Genomic DNA, 13,408 nt, shown 5'->3' with positions numbered 1-13,408 from the left:
ATTAAAACAGTTAACTTTGTCTTTCTGCTTTTAATCACTGGAAGTGTGCCTGAGAATAAGGACAGCATGAAGATCTGACAGCTGTTCACATGAATCCCCTTAAAGAATGTTTTATTGTTATGAGGTGTTCTCTGTCATCGTTTATCAATCCTTGATTTTTTAAAAAACATTTTGAAAGTGGTTTAATTCTTAAATTTAAAAATGTCTTGCTTGTACTGGTGTCTGTGTCGGACACTGGAACTATTGTGCCCTCAACTGTTCAGCTCAGAGCAGGAAGGTGTCCATTATCAGCTCTTTTAGTCTATGAATGTTATTACTAGTTTCAGGCCTATTTTGCATCAACAGCACAAAGACACATGGATCATATTCAAATTTATGACATGAACCAGAACAAGGGCTGGGCATTTGTAAAGCTTATTGTATAGTTCTTCCGTAGGACCTTTAAATGTGTCCATTATATTCTATCTACACCATGAACCAAGTAGTCCTGAGTATTTCAGGTTGAAAGGAGGAAAGAAATCACTAATCAACCAAAACATAAAATGAAGTATCCAAGACCATTAGGTTATAAAAAGCTACATTTCAAACCACATCAGGAAGCAAATCTGACAAACAAATAAACACAAGCAGCCAACTTTGGAGCATCTCCACTTTTTATTAATAGAAAAGCTGTCTTTTAGTAGAGACGCTGGGGTTTGCCCATGGTGCTCTTGATGTAGAGGGCACGCACGTTCTGCCAGTTCTTCTTCAGCAGGGACACCAGGAAGTTGACGGACAGGTGAATGTTGTACACGAGTTCGTCCTCTGTCATCTTCACATGACCGACGGCCACAGCCAGACAGAGCACCTAGAAAAACAAACACGGGTCAGACATAGATTCTGACAAATAAAAAGTGCAACTATGGTTATATTATAATGTTAAACGAGAGATGTTTGCATTTCAATTAAATGTTATGGGCTGGCAGCGGTGGATGGTTCAACACCTTGGAAGTTGAGTCATTACAAAATCTACAAATTGAGTTAACATGTTTTAATTGGAGCCGATATTTGCCGTGAGGCCTCGAGTCACGACAGTCCTGTGAGACTGTGGCATGAAGATTCACTGTCGATGTGGAGGAATAAACCATTTTAAAATTTGAGGTAGCGCTGAACATACCTTCTTCATCTGGAATTTGATGGTGGATTTGACCTCGTCCACCTTGGTGTTCAGGTTCTCGTTGTGGGTGAGCAGGGAGGGGAACTTGCCGGCCTTATTCAGACCAGGACCCAGGATACGTGGGATCTGCTTGATCAGAGACTCGGAGGCCAGGAAAGCATCATACTTCTTGGCTGGAAGGAGACAGTAGGGGAAAAAAGACTAGCGTTAAAAATACATTTAAAACCACGTGATACAGATGTCTTGGGGGTTTGTACTCTGAACTACATACCGAGCTTCTTGACCATCTTCTTGTTCTTGTTGAGTTTCTTGAGAGCCTCGATGTCCATGTGAGGCAATTCGGCGGCTTTGGCCTCGTCGCAGTGCTGCTGGTCTCCCAGAACGCACACGGAGAACTTGGGCCTGGGGAGAGTCTTCAGCCTGCGTGTTAACAAAACGGTAAATAACGGTCACTTCAAACCCAGAGGTGTCTGTTGGAAGCACTGCAGGGTGCGGCTGAGAGAATTCTACGGTTTACAGTGAACAGTGGGCTAATGTCAGGAGAGGGGCTCTGACGGTGAAAAGATTCTTACCCACACCACCATCATGGCCGGTGTCCAGCTGACCTCTTGGGTAACATTATGTAAATGTGTCGGCTCGAGTACCTGAACTTACAAGCTCAGTCACTCAAAGCCTCCCCTCATATTTTAAGACCCAGGGTAGGGGTCCGCCTGCTTCGCCTTCACCAGCCGAGGCTGATGGGGCTCAGTCAGACTACCCAGAGTACTTCTCCATGTCTGCCCCTGGCCTGTCTGGACTGTTTTCTTTAAACACTTATCAAGCCTCTACTGGCCAAGGAAACACAGGCTGTTTTCACCCTCAGACAGGGCTGGTAGCAAACATGGAAAAGGTTGGGTGAGACAGTAAAAGGTCGAACCTGACGGTGCCGGAGAAACGCTTGTCCTTCTGGGGATCATAGTTTTTCAAGCTGATCTGCAGCTCCACCGTCTCCACGAACCTACAAACAGACACATTCAGTAAATGTTAAGTTCTGGAATGAAATTATTAAAAACCAGACTCCATCAAAGAGTCACAAAAGTATGAAACATTGGTGAAAACCCCCTGCTGCTACCTTTAGATGTATAGATACTTTATTGATCCAGAGGGAAATTTAGGCAGCCAGTATCCAACAATACAGTCAAACACAATAGCACACAAAAAATAAAAATGTCAAAATTAGTCAAAACTAAGTTCACTGCAGTGGGAGGAAGGGCCAGCCACCAGTACTACTACAAAACTGTCACTGTACAGAAAGTATGTGCTAATGGAGATGTTGAAAATACAAGTATTTGAAGTACAAAAAGACATTTAAGGAGTCAACAGTAACCAATGTTAATGAATTCATGGTAACACATTTAAAAGTACGTTACAATCTGATGGAGGCACGTTAGTGTGACTTGTGGATGTGAACTCACTTCCTTGGCTTGGTCAGGGAGTTCGACAGAACCTCCTTCACTGCTTCATACAGCGTGTCTCTGGACACCTTACTGTTAAACACACAAATACACACATGTCAAGTTAACCACAGAGAAACGTGTTAAAGTCTCATTTAAACCAGACGATCTGCGGCGCTGAGCTGCAGCGATGAAAAGATCGTTAAATGAGGATAAAGTACATTCAGTTTAAAGTTAATATAAACTACAATAGTTCATCTAATCGTCTGATGTTAAATATAAACTTAGATGTGTTCTAAATGCGCGGATGACAGAGGATTGAAAAGTTAACGTGATGTGCGACATTAGCGGAGGAGCCGGTGTCATGCGCTTCGTTCAACTTCATTTAATTCTGAAATTCTGGGTTAAATAGCACAACCGCCGCTTAACACAGTGACTCTACAGGCTTATGTCGCTAATGTAAGTTCATGTAAATGTGGAAAATACATTTTATTTCACGTTTACTGGTAAAATTGTCTCTGACCTCATTTTGGCGGCTCGTCCCTCCCGTGTAGCTACGATGAAAAAGGAAGTGCAGCAGGAAGTTACGCACAATATAGGCGACCGTGATGACGTAACCAGAACTGCAGCGTTGTAAAATAAAGAAAAACAACGTTTATGTTATAGAGTGTTTGAAACCTCATTTGTTAAAAGACAAATTAATTTAAATAAATAAAAATATGCTATTTATTTCTATTGATTCTGATCCTCTATTATTGAAGTATTTTTTGTCGTATTTTTATTCATTGGAAAAAAATGCAGTCTAAACGTAGGGTATCACACGCGCACACGCACGGAGGTTGTACAGCCTCTTGACAAAAATAAAATAAACTATCTCAAATCATTTGAAGTTTGAGTACTGCATTTGAAACCACACAGAAGAACAATCAATAAAATCTATCTCGGGCATTAAAAGTAAAAAGGAAAGTATTCATGCAGCATAATCTTGTGTTATAACATTACGTATATATATATATACATATATCTATACTATATCTATATATATATATATATATATAGATATCTATATATATATCATTTAAGACTTTCTTTAACACATTCTGGTTGATGTGGTGATAATTAAAGTATTGGGTAGCTTAATTTAGCTTGAATATTCAGATTAATTTATTCATTTATATTTGTTTATTTACTATTTATCTTCATATACAGTCTATGGTTTAACCTGAATCTGCATCATATTATGTAAAATCTGAATTTGCAGAATAACAATTTTTTACAGCCCTCAAATAAGTGCAGTGAAGTGGGAGGTACTATATTTAAGGCTAGGACCTGTATTTGGCAGTTTCCCAGCACAATAGTTATTAAGTTAGACACTTTCTGGAAAATTTAGGCTGGGAATCGTGTGGTTGCTAAAGTCTATTTAACATTGACAACAGGCTCACAGGTACAACGGACATGAGAGATTTACAGTCTGTAAACCCTCCTACACATTGCAAAAAGGAGACTTGAGGCGTTTCATTTTCACTTTAAATTATTGTAAAGATGTAGACACAAAATTAATTGAACCTGTTTATTTACATGTGTTAGATGCAGATCAGAAAAGACTTCATGTCCCACCATCAAGTCCCAACATTCAGCTTTTATAAGAATCATATAAACATGTAATAAATGCTTAAAGATCCAGTATAATGTAGCCATAAGTGGAGGCTTGTGTATAAACAGATAATAAATTATAATACAGTAATTCAGATTACACTGACAAATATTATACATTAACAAACCATACAAAAATATCCATCCATACAACTGCTCACAGCTACATTAAACACCATTTATTAAATGCTTAATAAGGGGACTTGAAGTAAAGTGCTATCAGGTTGTGTGTGTTATTCTTTTCAGAGCAGCTTGAAGAGACTTTTTCAGGAAGGTTTCATTCGACGTCAGGCAACAGGACAGGGAGTGTTTGTGTGCAGCCGTCACCTGGAACAAAGATAGAAACATGCAGAAAGAGCTCAAACACAGTTTCATCCAATGTTCAAACATTAACTCATAATATTAACCTGCAAACTCACATGGCTGCTATATTTGGTGAGGACGGTTAACATCATTTTTGCAAACTTCACAGACTTTGTGAATTGAGGACCCTGTGTGAGGAGCTGTTCTGTGAACTGTGTGAACACTTCTTCATTCAAGTCAGGCTGGAAAAAAGAAACAGACAGTTCAATAACGGTGAGTACTGGGTCTGGTCTCATGAGTGAACACTGGACTCACCTTGGACTCGAGCAAGCTGTGGATAACAGAGAGCACCGCCTCACTCCACGCAACTTTGAATGTCATTCTGGGAGAAACAGGGTGAAAGAAAGGCAAACTAGAATTACTGCACTGAGGTCGAATGCCTCCACCAACCAGTGGAGTTTGCGTGTACATATTTTCTCTTTTTCATATAAGGTCACTGTGACCTTTGACCACTGAAACTGAATCACTTTATCTGAAACTCTTAGTTCAAGTGACAGTCTGAATGAGCTGATGTGAGAACACAGCAGGAGATTCTCTGCAGGATTCAACTAGAGTGAGTTTCTAGAGGGTTTGTGGTGATATGCCATATGGTGTCTATGTACTGTAAACAAAAACATGTGGTCGCGTTACATCCTGCCTCTGCCTGCTGTGCCACCCCTCATCTGAACGCTCTGAAGATTTCTGTGTTGTGAATGCGTCTGAGCAGAGAATCACCTCCTGTGTTGCTCGTGTGTGAAAGGTAAACTCCAGAGAAAGTTCGGACCCAATTCTGCGGTCATTCTTTTCAGTTCATGTCGGAAAATGGCTATAAAAACACAGCATTTAGATGCATTATCTTACTGAAGCAGCAGGAGTCTGTAATGAGAATCCAGACAGCCCTCTATCAGTCGGTTCAGCAGCTCCGCCTGTGGATTCCCTGAAAAAAGAAAGTTCAGAATAGAAGATCAATTGATGTGTGGGCAAAGGACCGGGTTACAGGTCCTGGCTCATCTGTGCTGTTTCTGTGTGCTTTAACCAGGACACTGAATCCACTGCTGCTCTGTCAGACAGACTCTGATCCTCCATGAGACAAACTGTGTTCATAACTGATTCATTTACAGTTGTTACTCAGCCCTCTCCTCACCTATGTTCTTCTCCTTTAGAATTGGTCCGATTAGAGCGTGGCACATTGGTCTGGGATAGCGGACGCACAGCGACGTTACTGCAGTGACCAGGCACCTGGAGGCCGGTTCTGACAGGGACAGCACCTACACAAGCAGCACCAAGATGCTCCATTAGTATCAAACACAGCGAAGCAGTTCTGCATCCTTTGCATATTCAGTGCTGTACCTTCTCTAGCAGGAGGCTCTTGATGATTGCTGCGGCCGTGCTGTAGCTGAGGTCAGCAGAGAGAGTCAGAACACTGCTGCACAGTTTAGGCAGAGTCGGCTCAGGGACGTCAGGCAAACTCAGCGTGCTGCATAACACCTCCACCTAGAGAGCAGAGGTAGAGGAGTGGGAAGATAAGGTTAAGAAACCTAGAGAATTACCCTCAATATCACTTAAACTACAGGCAGAGACAGTGGGCATCTATAGCACAAGTGTACATTATCACAGTGTGTTAATATCTGTGTCGTTGATAAAGAACTACAACAAAGGGAGACATTAGAAACTATGGATGACGCCACAGCATTTCTTTAAGCAAATAAAATACTTTAAAGCATGACTAAAGCAGTGGAAAATGCACATTACACCCAAAACTAAGAGCTACCTCAACATATTCAAGACCTTGTACATAATATTTTAAGATATTTAAGGCATTTTAAGGCTTAAAATTCAGATTGTGGAATTTAATACGTTTTGTTTAGACTAAGGGGCTGACTAAAACATTGCAAACCCCTTTAAATATGATACAGTAAACAAAAAGGTGTAAATACACGGGCAAAACTTCTTTTTTTTTTACGCACTTGGGCAGGATCGCAGTCATTCAGCACTTTGAACACATCCATCGAGCTCTGGTCCCACTGAAAACACACAATAAATATAATTATAAAAAATACCACTTTTTAAAGACTGCACTGGGTAGATGAGAAAACCACTCTCCTTACCTCCGTATGACTTTCCAGTAATTCTTTTATTTGAAGAACAGAAACCTAAAAGATAAATACACCAGTTTTATTATTTCAAATCTAATGTGTTATTAAAAAAAACAAATGTAATGTGGGATTAGTAGACTGGCTTTGATCATTTCAGCTCCTTTGAACCAAAATAAAACAAAGAAAATGTAAAATTGTAAAAGTGGATGATGAATTTTGTCTCTAACCTTTATGTGTTCAGGCAGGGATTCAGACTGACAGTCCGGTGCTGGCTGCAGTTCTTCAGCAGGAGTTTCTCTTTCTAACCTTTCTGATGTCTCCTTGTTTACGTCCTGTTCTTCTGCCTTCTGCTCACTGCCACAGACATCCATCCTTATCCGTTTACTCTGCTGTCCCGTCTCTTCATCGCCTGAGTCCACAGTGACTAAACTCACTTTCCTTTTCCTCTGTGTGCCCAGCTCCGACAAACTAGATGCACTCTGAGAACCAGATTCCACCGTTTGATCGCTGAGGCACTTGGCCCAACCTCCGGTCTCACCGCAAACAACCAAACACTGAGAGAGCTCCTTCAGTCTCTGGCTGCACAGGGGAGTGTACAGAGGCTCCTCATCGTGCACGCCCACACTTCTCCTAATCTGTCTGCACAGAGCGGAGGTCCAGGGGTTGGGATGAGGGTCCTGGCTGAGGCACTTGAGCAGACGCAGAACGGAGGTCTGAGGAAGAACCGAGTGGATCAGATAGACGAAGGACAGCAGGTTTTGTTTGAGCGATGCTGGAAACAGGCTCACCAGAGGTTTACTAGAATGAGTGAGGGGGGAAAAATGGGTGTGAGACATAAGCAACTGTTATAAGACAAAATATGGCTGCAGTTTGTCTGTGGTAAAGCTAAGACGATGTGTTGATTAATCGATTGACAAACATAATCACAAACTACTTAATTGATTCACTAATTTTTCAAACAGAAGTCTTTCAGCCTCTGTTATGTTGCTGTTTGTCTGAGACCTTCATCGTTGTAAAGGGCAAAGGGACACTTCAGTGTTCGTAAAATATAATAAAACAGAATCATTAAAATAACTACAAGCAAATCCTCACATTTGATTATCAGGGACAATGAAGAGTTGCTATTTTTACATTACAGAGTGGTCCAACTGTTTCCAATTGATTTATCAACAACACAGACAGAGAAACAGTCAGACAGACAGACACAGACAGTGACAGACAAAATCACACAGACAGACACACAGACCGTGACAGAGACACAGAGACAATGTCACAGACAGAAAGACTTTATTGATCCCAGACTCACACAGACAGGGGCTGCTCTCCAGTCTGTGAGCTGGTGACCTCGTCTTCACACAGTTTCTCTATAAAGTGAGACAGGGACATTTCCGGGTTCGATCGCTGCTGCCTATGGAACACGTCGACCGCCCTGTGGACACCGGAGGCTCCGGACATCAGCGAGCGGAGCAGCAGCTTCGACTGGCCGTCGAACCGACTCAGAAACATGGTCATGAATCAGTCATGAATCCTTCACTGTTCACTGCTCCCCGCCATTTCTGTTGACATGTCTTCTTCTATTGTATCTAATGGCGGTTTGCAAACAGCTTTTAGATGCATTACCGCCACCTTCTGGATTGGTGTGGGATGGAAGGTTTACGTTAAAGTTCCACTTATTAAACCACCTAAAACTCCTCTTTATTCCTCAAAATCACATTTTTAAAACGGTTGTGCATATTTCCCCTCGTCTTAAAATAATTTTAATGAAACTCTGCACCTTCCTTCATTTCGTGACTGCGACCATGAATACGATGATACTGTATGTCATCCTAAAATTGCATTTGCACTTGGAATGTGTATTGTCACTATTACTTTCTGGAATTCAATTACTTGCAAGCAAACAGCACCTTGCCAATTTATCAATAATAATAAAAAATACAAGAGAACAGCAGGCTTTTTTCAGAGAGACAATGTGAAGCAATGTTTTATTTTACGTGTACAAGTACAACTTGTTTAAAAGAAATAAAATCTTAACAATTTGTATTCAAGCCAAAACCAGGAAATGGTTTTCGTTACTACCCCTTGAGACAGGTATTATCGGTTGTGGACATCAGGAAGAAGGGGCACAGTACACTTTTTATCTTTAGACGATTAAAACTTCCATTCACATAAGACTATTAAAATATCAAAATGGTGCAAATTGTTCGCAAAGAGGTCACAGGTTAGGAATCGTATTAATCCATGGAGCGGTTCAGGGGAATTTGACAATCTGCAACATATTTGAAGAACGACAGCCATGGGAGGGTAAACCCTTAATAATCAGGAAGTCACAGACTAAACACAAAATTATTAGAGGGGACAAATCTTTGTTGCTTTTTTTGTATCTGGGGGTAAGGTCAATGATCTATGTGCAACGAAGAGGTAACGCGACTTATTTTCACTTTCAAGCAGACAGTAGAAGCTAATTTCACAGATTAGTTCTTCTTGTGGTTGAATCGTCTGCTGTAGTCTGACTAATCAATAACATGAACACACTTGGCACTCCATGGTGCGTGGTTGTTTCCCCTTGTCCTCTAAATGGCAACTCACAAGTTGTTTCAATACTTAAACAAGGAGGGCAGAAGGGTCAGAACACAACTGTGTGTTCTCCTGGGACCAATGATTGTGTAAGGACGAGGCCCCCATCAGTGGTTTCAGGCAATGACAAGAAGAATGAAAAAAAAGCTCAGAATCCGTACTCCATACGTGGGGGGAAAAGGGTGTAATAGGCCTCAAAGTCGTCATCGTTATCATCATCATACTCAACACTGAGGGCCATGTCCATGAAAAAATCCAGCAGGGCTAAACCCACAAAGTCGTCTTTATCTTCTGTAGGATACTGTAAAAACACCAAAATATCATGTAATGCACGCCAACAACCACAAGAACTCATGAGAAACACTCTGCAGGTTTGAAGTATATTTACCTGGAACGATCTTCGACGTAAAGGTTTATCATGTCGATAAAGGCACTCCGTTTTGAAGGGACAGCATCTGTATCGTGCAAAGTAACTGCAGCTTTTCTGTCTGTAAACGTGTAGAGGCAGAGGGAGAGTCTTCAGTAGCAGTAGTTTATCCTACATGATGCATTCAACTCTACACCTCATTTTGGCAATATGTCAAAATAAATAAATACCCAGTTTATTAGTTTCATCCCACAACCCCCTTTCAGTCAACTTTAACAGAAATAACAAAAATAATAAATATGACCCTCTTAAGGTTTTTTGGGGGAAGATAGTCGGGTGGTAGATCTCGGCTTAAGATTCGAAGTAAAAAGTGATCTTGTGCTTGAAAAGTTTGGTGACCACTGAGGTAAAGGATCAATGACTGAGAGCTATGTTGTTTTATGCAGCAAGTTAAAATAACATGATGAAAATCATTCCAACTGCACTGACATGGATCAGTCGAGTTAAACTTGGAATCACCTGTACCAACAAAAAGTCTCTCCTTAACTCTTAGTGACCGCAAGCTAATTTCCAACTAGTGATTTACTCAAATAGAATTTATCCTTAAACAATCTTTTGACAAGAATCACTGCAACACAAAGGATCCATACCTGCATTTCTCTTTAAAAGCAGCAATTACATTTTCCTTTTCCTTTCCCGCGACCCAGTATTTGCTTGGCACGTAAAAGGCAGATCTCACTCGACACTGTGGGCAGCTCCTGAGGAATAATCATTCAACAACAGTGTTGATTCAGACGAGTTAATGTCGTGCCATCAGATACAATTAAACAAATATTCAAATGTTAAATACACCTACTTAACCACATCCTGCCCAAAGTCTTTTGTTTTCCTCCAGGTCCGTATACATGGTAAACAGAAGGAGTGATTGCAGTTTGGCAATATTCCGAAAAGTTGGTCGCTTAGTTCAGTTTTTTCGTAGACTTTGTCCATGCAGATGCCGCAGGTCATGTTTTTACTGTTGAGGAAAGACTCCCCTTCCTCCCCTTCCCCCTGGCTCGCAAAGGCTGCAGCCGTAGCCCCCTCCTCTGTCGTCTCTGTGGAAGAAGTCTGCTGAACCCCCAAAAACTGACATCAGTAAAATCCAACAGGTTAGTTTAACAAACTGCTGCGTCATCTACAGCACTCACACTTAACACAGCAAATTAGATACAAACCTGCTCATTTCCACCATCACATGCCCCCGCTTCAGCAGCATCTGATGTTTGGACCGATTCCCGAGAAGCAGTTGGAGAGTGAATATCTGGAGAAAAGTAGTAAAAAAGGTAGTTAAGTGTGAAGAAAGTCTGACCATAGTCAAGTCCATCCATGAAAATATCTAATACCTTGTGCTTGTTCCACAGGAATATTTATTGGCAGACGTCCGGTGTTGCGTTGAGGATCTGAGATGTGAAACATCCCCTCTGATCTGCTGCATTCCTGCCTGGACGTCACCTCAGCCCGCAGAAGAGCAGGCTCCGACCTTCTTCTGTCAGGCTGAGCGTGGGACACGTGCGAGGAGGAGACTGTAGGCGCCGAACTCCTTCTGCCTGCAACAGCTGCATCCACTACAGGCTGGAGGATATGGATAAACCTGGAATTGGATGATAATGAATGATTAAAACAAACTTGTGTGCAAATCATCCTCTTCATCCAATTATCTGCACAACTGAGATATTTAAAAAAACAACGCTCACCTGCAGCGATCGCCATACCAGCATCCACCTTTCTGAAAGTGTCTACATATTTGGGCTGACGGTATGACTGGCCACTCATGGCGATAATGACACCTTGGACCAAATCTGCAAGAGCCGCTTAAGAAACTCCTGTAATGACAATGGAAGGGAGTAAATTCCTACCATGTGGCGTCAGAAGATACAATGACATGGATGACTGAAAATCTTCAGAGTTCAATTTTCATTGTCAATTAATATTTTGATTTGGTTTAGTCAATGGAACCTTAAAAACACCCATCCCATCAAGTTTTATTTCCAACAACTTTTTTTCATTTCCCAATCATCCAAACCTGCACCATGCTTGGTTTACAGTGATGTGAAAAAAGGAAAATCAGGAAATCTGGAGTGCAAGACTGAAATCAGAATGTTCCAAATTGTTTCATTAATTTTGCTTGAAAAGATTGTGATAATATGGTAATAGATTATCATAATTGTTCCCAGACATGCTTCTATCCATGCATCCCCCAACCCCAATAGATGAGTCCATTCAATGTCAGGTCAACTACACACATGTTTTTAAATGGATCCTGGATATTCAACTTTAAACTTGTGACTTAGTGAATTCCAGTCTTTAGAATAGTCAAGGCTCCTGGTTAGAAATGCTATAAATATAGAGGCAGCTACAGGAGAGTTGGCCTAAGTTTTGAATACAAGTTTTAGTTAAGTATTTTTATTATAAGTAGAAAGTTCAAACCTGTTGACTTGAAACCCGACAGTGTTAACAAATGCTGTGAACCGCATTTTTTAATTTATCACAATTGTTTAACTTTGAATGTAACTGACTTTCTAACTGCCCAGTGGGGAGGTTTCGTGGAGTTTAGCCCTAAAATCCACGCTTGATACATATCCACTCGTTTATTAATATTTCTACACGCTGCCAATGTCTTTTAAAAGGTAAAACAAACACTAAAAGCGACGTGTTCTTGTCTCATTTGCTTCAATAACCGTTTTAATCGTCAAAAATAGTCGCTTTTACGCGGTAGCGAACGCATTTGAACGCAGCACGGTGGCATTTAAAAGTGGAAGAGGCTAACCGGAACTAACTAACAAACAAACAAACAATACAACCATGTATTTGACTCTTTAACAAACCCGCTGCCGTTTGAGCACTGTGCGGGTTCCAAACACGACAAAGAGCCGCTTACCTGCAGATGCTTCCACTGCGACCAGACTCCATCCTCCGTGTGATTCCCGCACGTCCCGCAGCAGCGCACTCCATCACACCGTCTAGTTATCAGCCAATTTACTTAGCAACCAACCAATAGAAACGTGACGTTGACGTCCGTGCGTGACTCCTGACGTACGAAACTCGCAATTTGACGGCGGGTGAATTACAATAATCGCACGTGGGGATCGGACAGGCTTTGTGATCATATTGAATGAAGTGGGGGAAGTCGTTGCAAGTGTGCGAAGGAAACTGGACTTGCTTGAGTCCTGGGGGTTTCAGGTGATCCCTCTCCCGGGTCTGTACCTGTGTGGGTGTCTTTATGTTGATCAGGCAGCTCGTTGACCCCCCCCCCCCCTCAAGGACTTAGTGGGTCTTTGGGGTCCTCTGAGTCAAGGTGTGAATGGCTGTTGATGCCTGTAAGTTGTAGAGCCACCTTGCTAGTGTGACTCTTTAGGGTCACTGCTGGAGTTAAAGGTTCATTGTGTAAGATTTAGGTCTATGGGAATTTTGGCAGAAATTGAATATAAAATAATCCTAGTGATGTTTTCACGAGTGTGTTTCATCTATATTGTACAATTTGTGGTTTTCTTTACCCTAGAATTGGTCATTTATATTTAAATACTTCATGTTAACATGTTTTTTGTCATGTCGTTCAAACTGGACAAACTAAACACTTTGAGTTTTTATGACAACTGAAGACTGCCACAGGTTCTCCTTCATGTTGGGAAGGGGAGGGTGAGATGAGGGGGATTCAGCTGCAACATGCAACTTCACTTCTCGATATCAAATTCTACACACTGAACCTTTAATGGTCAGTATATTCTGTGGAGCTTTTCTATTCCTGATG

The 13,408-nt window shown here is 41.4% G+C and overlaps 3 protein-coding genes across 5 annotated transcripts; all 3 read right to left on the bottom strand.

The window, feature by feature from the left end:
* Positions 1-635: 635 nt before the first annotated feature.
* On the bottom strand, positions 636-3,196 carry rpl10a (ribosomal protein L10a). Its single transcript, XM_035159640.1, has 6 exons — positions 3,113-3,196; positions 2,611-2,682; positions 2,073-2,153; positions 1,428-1,576; positions 1,157-1,329; positions 636-847 (listed from the first exon to the last, which is right to left on the bottom strand). Exons 1-6 carry the CDS (start codon positions 3,115-3,117, stop codon positions 677-679), a joined length of 651 nt encoding a protein of 216 aa, XP_035015531.1. The 5' UTR covers positions 3,118-3,196; the 3' UTR covers positions 636-676.
* A 949-nt stretch (positions 3,197-4,145) lies between these two features.
* Positions 4,146-8,244, bottom strand: fance (FA complementation group E). The gene is made up of 10 exons (XM_035159396.2): positions 7,987-8,244; positions 6,908-7,478; positions 6,693-6,737; positions 6,552-6,608; positions 5,935-6,078; positions 5,729-5,852; positions 5,446-5,521; positions 4,861-4,927; positions 4,662-4,787; positions 4,146-4,569 (listed from the first exon to the last, which is right to left on the bottom strand). Exons 1-10 carry the CDS (start codon positions 8,190-8,192, stop codon positions 4,462-4,464), a joined length of 1,524 nt encoding a protein of 507 aa, XP_035015287.2. The 5' UTR covers positions 8,193-8,244; the 3' UTR covers positions 4,146-4,461.
* A 384-nt stretch (positions 8,245-8,628) lies between these two features.
* Positions 8,629-12,661, bottom strand: mkrn4 (makorin, ring finger protein, 4). 3 transcript variants are annotated; one of them, XM_035159482.2, is made up of 8 exons: positions 12,539-12,661; positions 11,355-11,483; positions 11,004-11,251; positions 10,836-10,921; positions 10,478-10,746; positions 10,272-10,379; positions 9,643-9,742; positions 8,629-9,555 (listed from the first exon to the last, which is right to left on the bottom strand). In XM_035159482.2, exons 1-8 carry the CDS (start codon positions 12,610-12,612, stop codon positions 9,403-9,405), a joined length of 1,167 nt encoding a protein of 388 aa, XP_035015373.2. In that variant the 5' UTR covers positions 12,613-12,661; the 3' UTR covers positions 8,629-9,402. The 3 variants fall into 3 exon arrangements, with proteins under 3 accessions (XP_035015373.2, XP_035015374.2, XP_035015375.2); XM_035159483.2 differs by having other exon boundaries at positions 10,478-10,731; XM_035159484.2 differs by having other exon boundaries at positions 10,478-10,728.
* Between the last annotated feature and the right edge of the window lie 747 nt (positions 12,662-13,408).

This window comes from Hippoglossus stenolepis, chromosome 6 (genome assembly GCF_022539355.2).
Source record: "Hippoglossus stenolepis isolate QCI-W04-F060 chromosome 6, HSTE1.2, whole genome shotgun sequence".
Lineage (NCBI taxonomy): Eukaryota > Metazoa > Chordata > Actinopteri > Pleuronectiformes > Pleuronectidae > Hippoglossus > Hippoglossus stenolepis.
Note: the sequence above shows the minus strand (reverse complement) of the source record. Positions and strands in the feature narration are given on the sequence as shown.

What these genes read in the sequence shown, in the direction of transcription:
- mkrn4 (XM_035159482.2), bottom strand. Translation starts at nt 12,612, where the DNA reads ATGGAGTGCGCTGCTGCGGGACGTGCGGGAATCACACGGAGGATGGAG. An exon ending in TCCTGTGGAACAAGCACAAG is followed by an intron (nt 10,922 to 11,003) that starts GTATTAGATATT and finishes ACTTTTCTCCAG; the next exon opens with ATATTCACTCTCCAACTGCT. An exon ending in TTTGGGCAGGATGTGGTTAA is followed by an intron (nt 10,380 to 10,477) that starts GTAGGTGTATTT and finishes ATTATTCCTCAG; the next exon opens with GAGCTGCCCACAGTGTCGAG.
- fance (XM_035159396.2), bottom strand. Translation starts at nt 8,192, where the DNA reads ATGACCATGTTTCTGAGTCGGTTCGACGGCCAGTCGAAGCTGCTGCTC. An exon ending in GGAGAGCAGCCCCTGTCTGT is followed by an intron (nt 7,479 to 7,986) that starts GTGAGTCTGGGA and finishes CACTCATTCTAG; the next exon opens with TAAACCTCTGGTGAGCCTGT. An exon ending in TACTGGAAAGTCATACGGAG is followed by an intron (nt 6,609 to 6,692) that starts GTAAGGAGAGTG and finishes GTGTGTTTTCAG; the next exon opens with TGGGACCAGAGCTCGATGGA.
- rpl10a (XM_035159640.1), bottom strand. An exon ending in CGTTTCTCCGGCACCGTCAG is followed by an intron (nt 1,577 to 2,072) that starts GTTCGACCTTTT and finishes GTTAACACGCAG; the next exon opens with GCTGAAGACTCTCCCCAGGC. An exon ending in GAAGATGGTCAAGAAGCTCG is followed by an intron (nt 1,330 to 1,427) that starts GTATGTAGTTCA and finishes GTCTCCTTCCAG; the next exon opens with CCAAGAAGTATGATGCTTTC.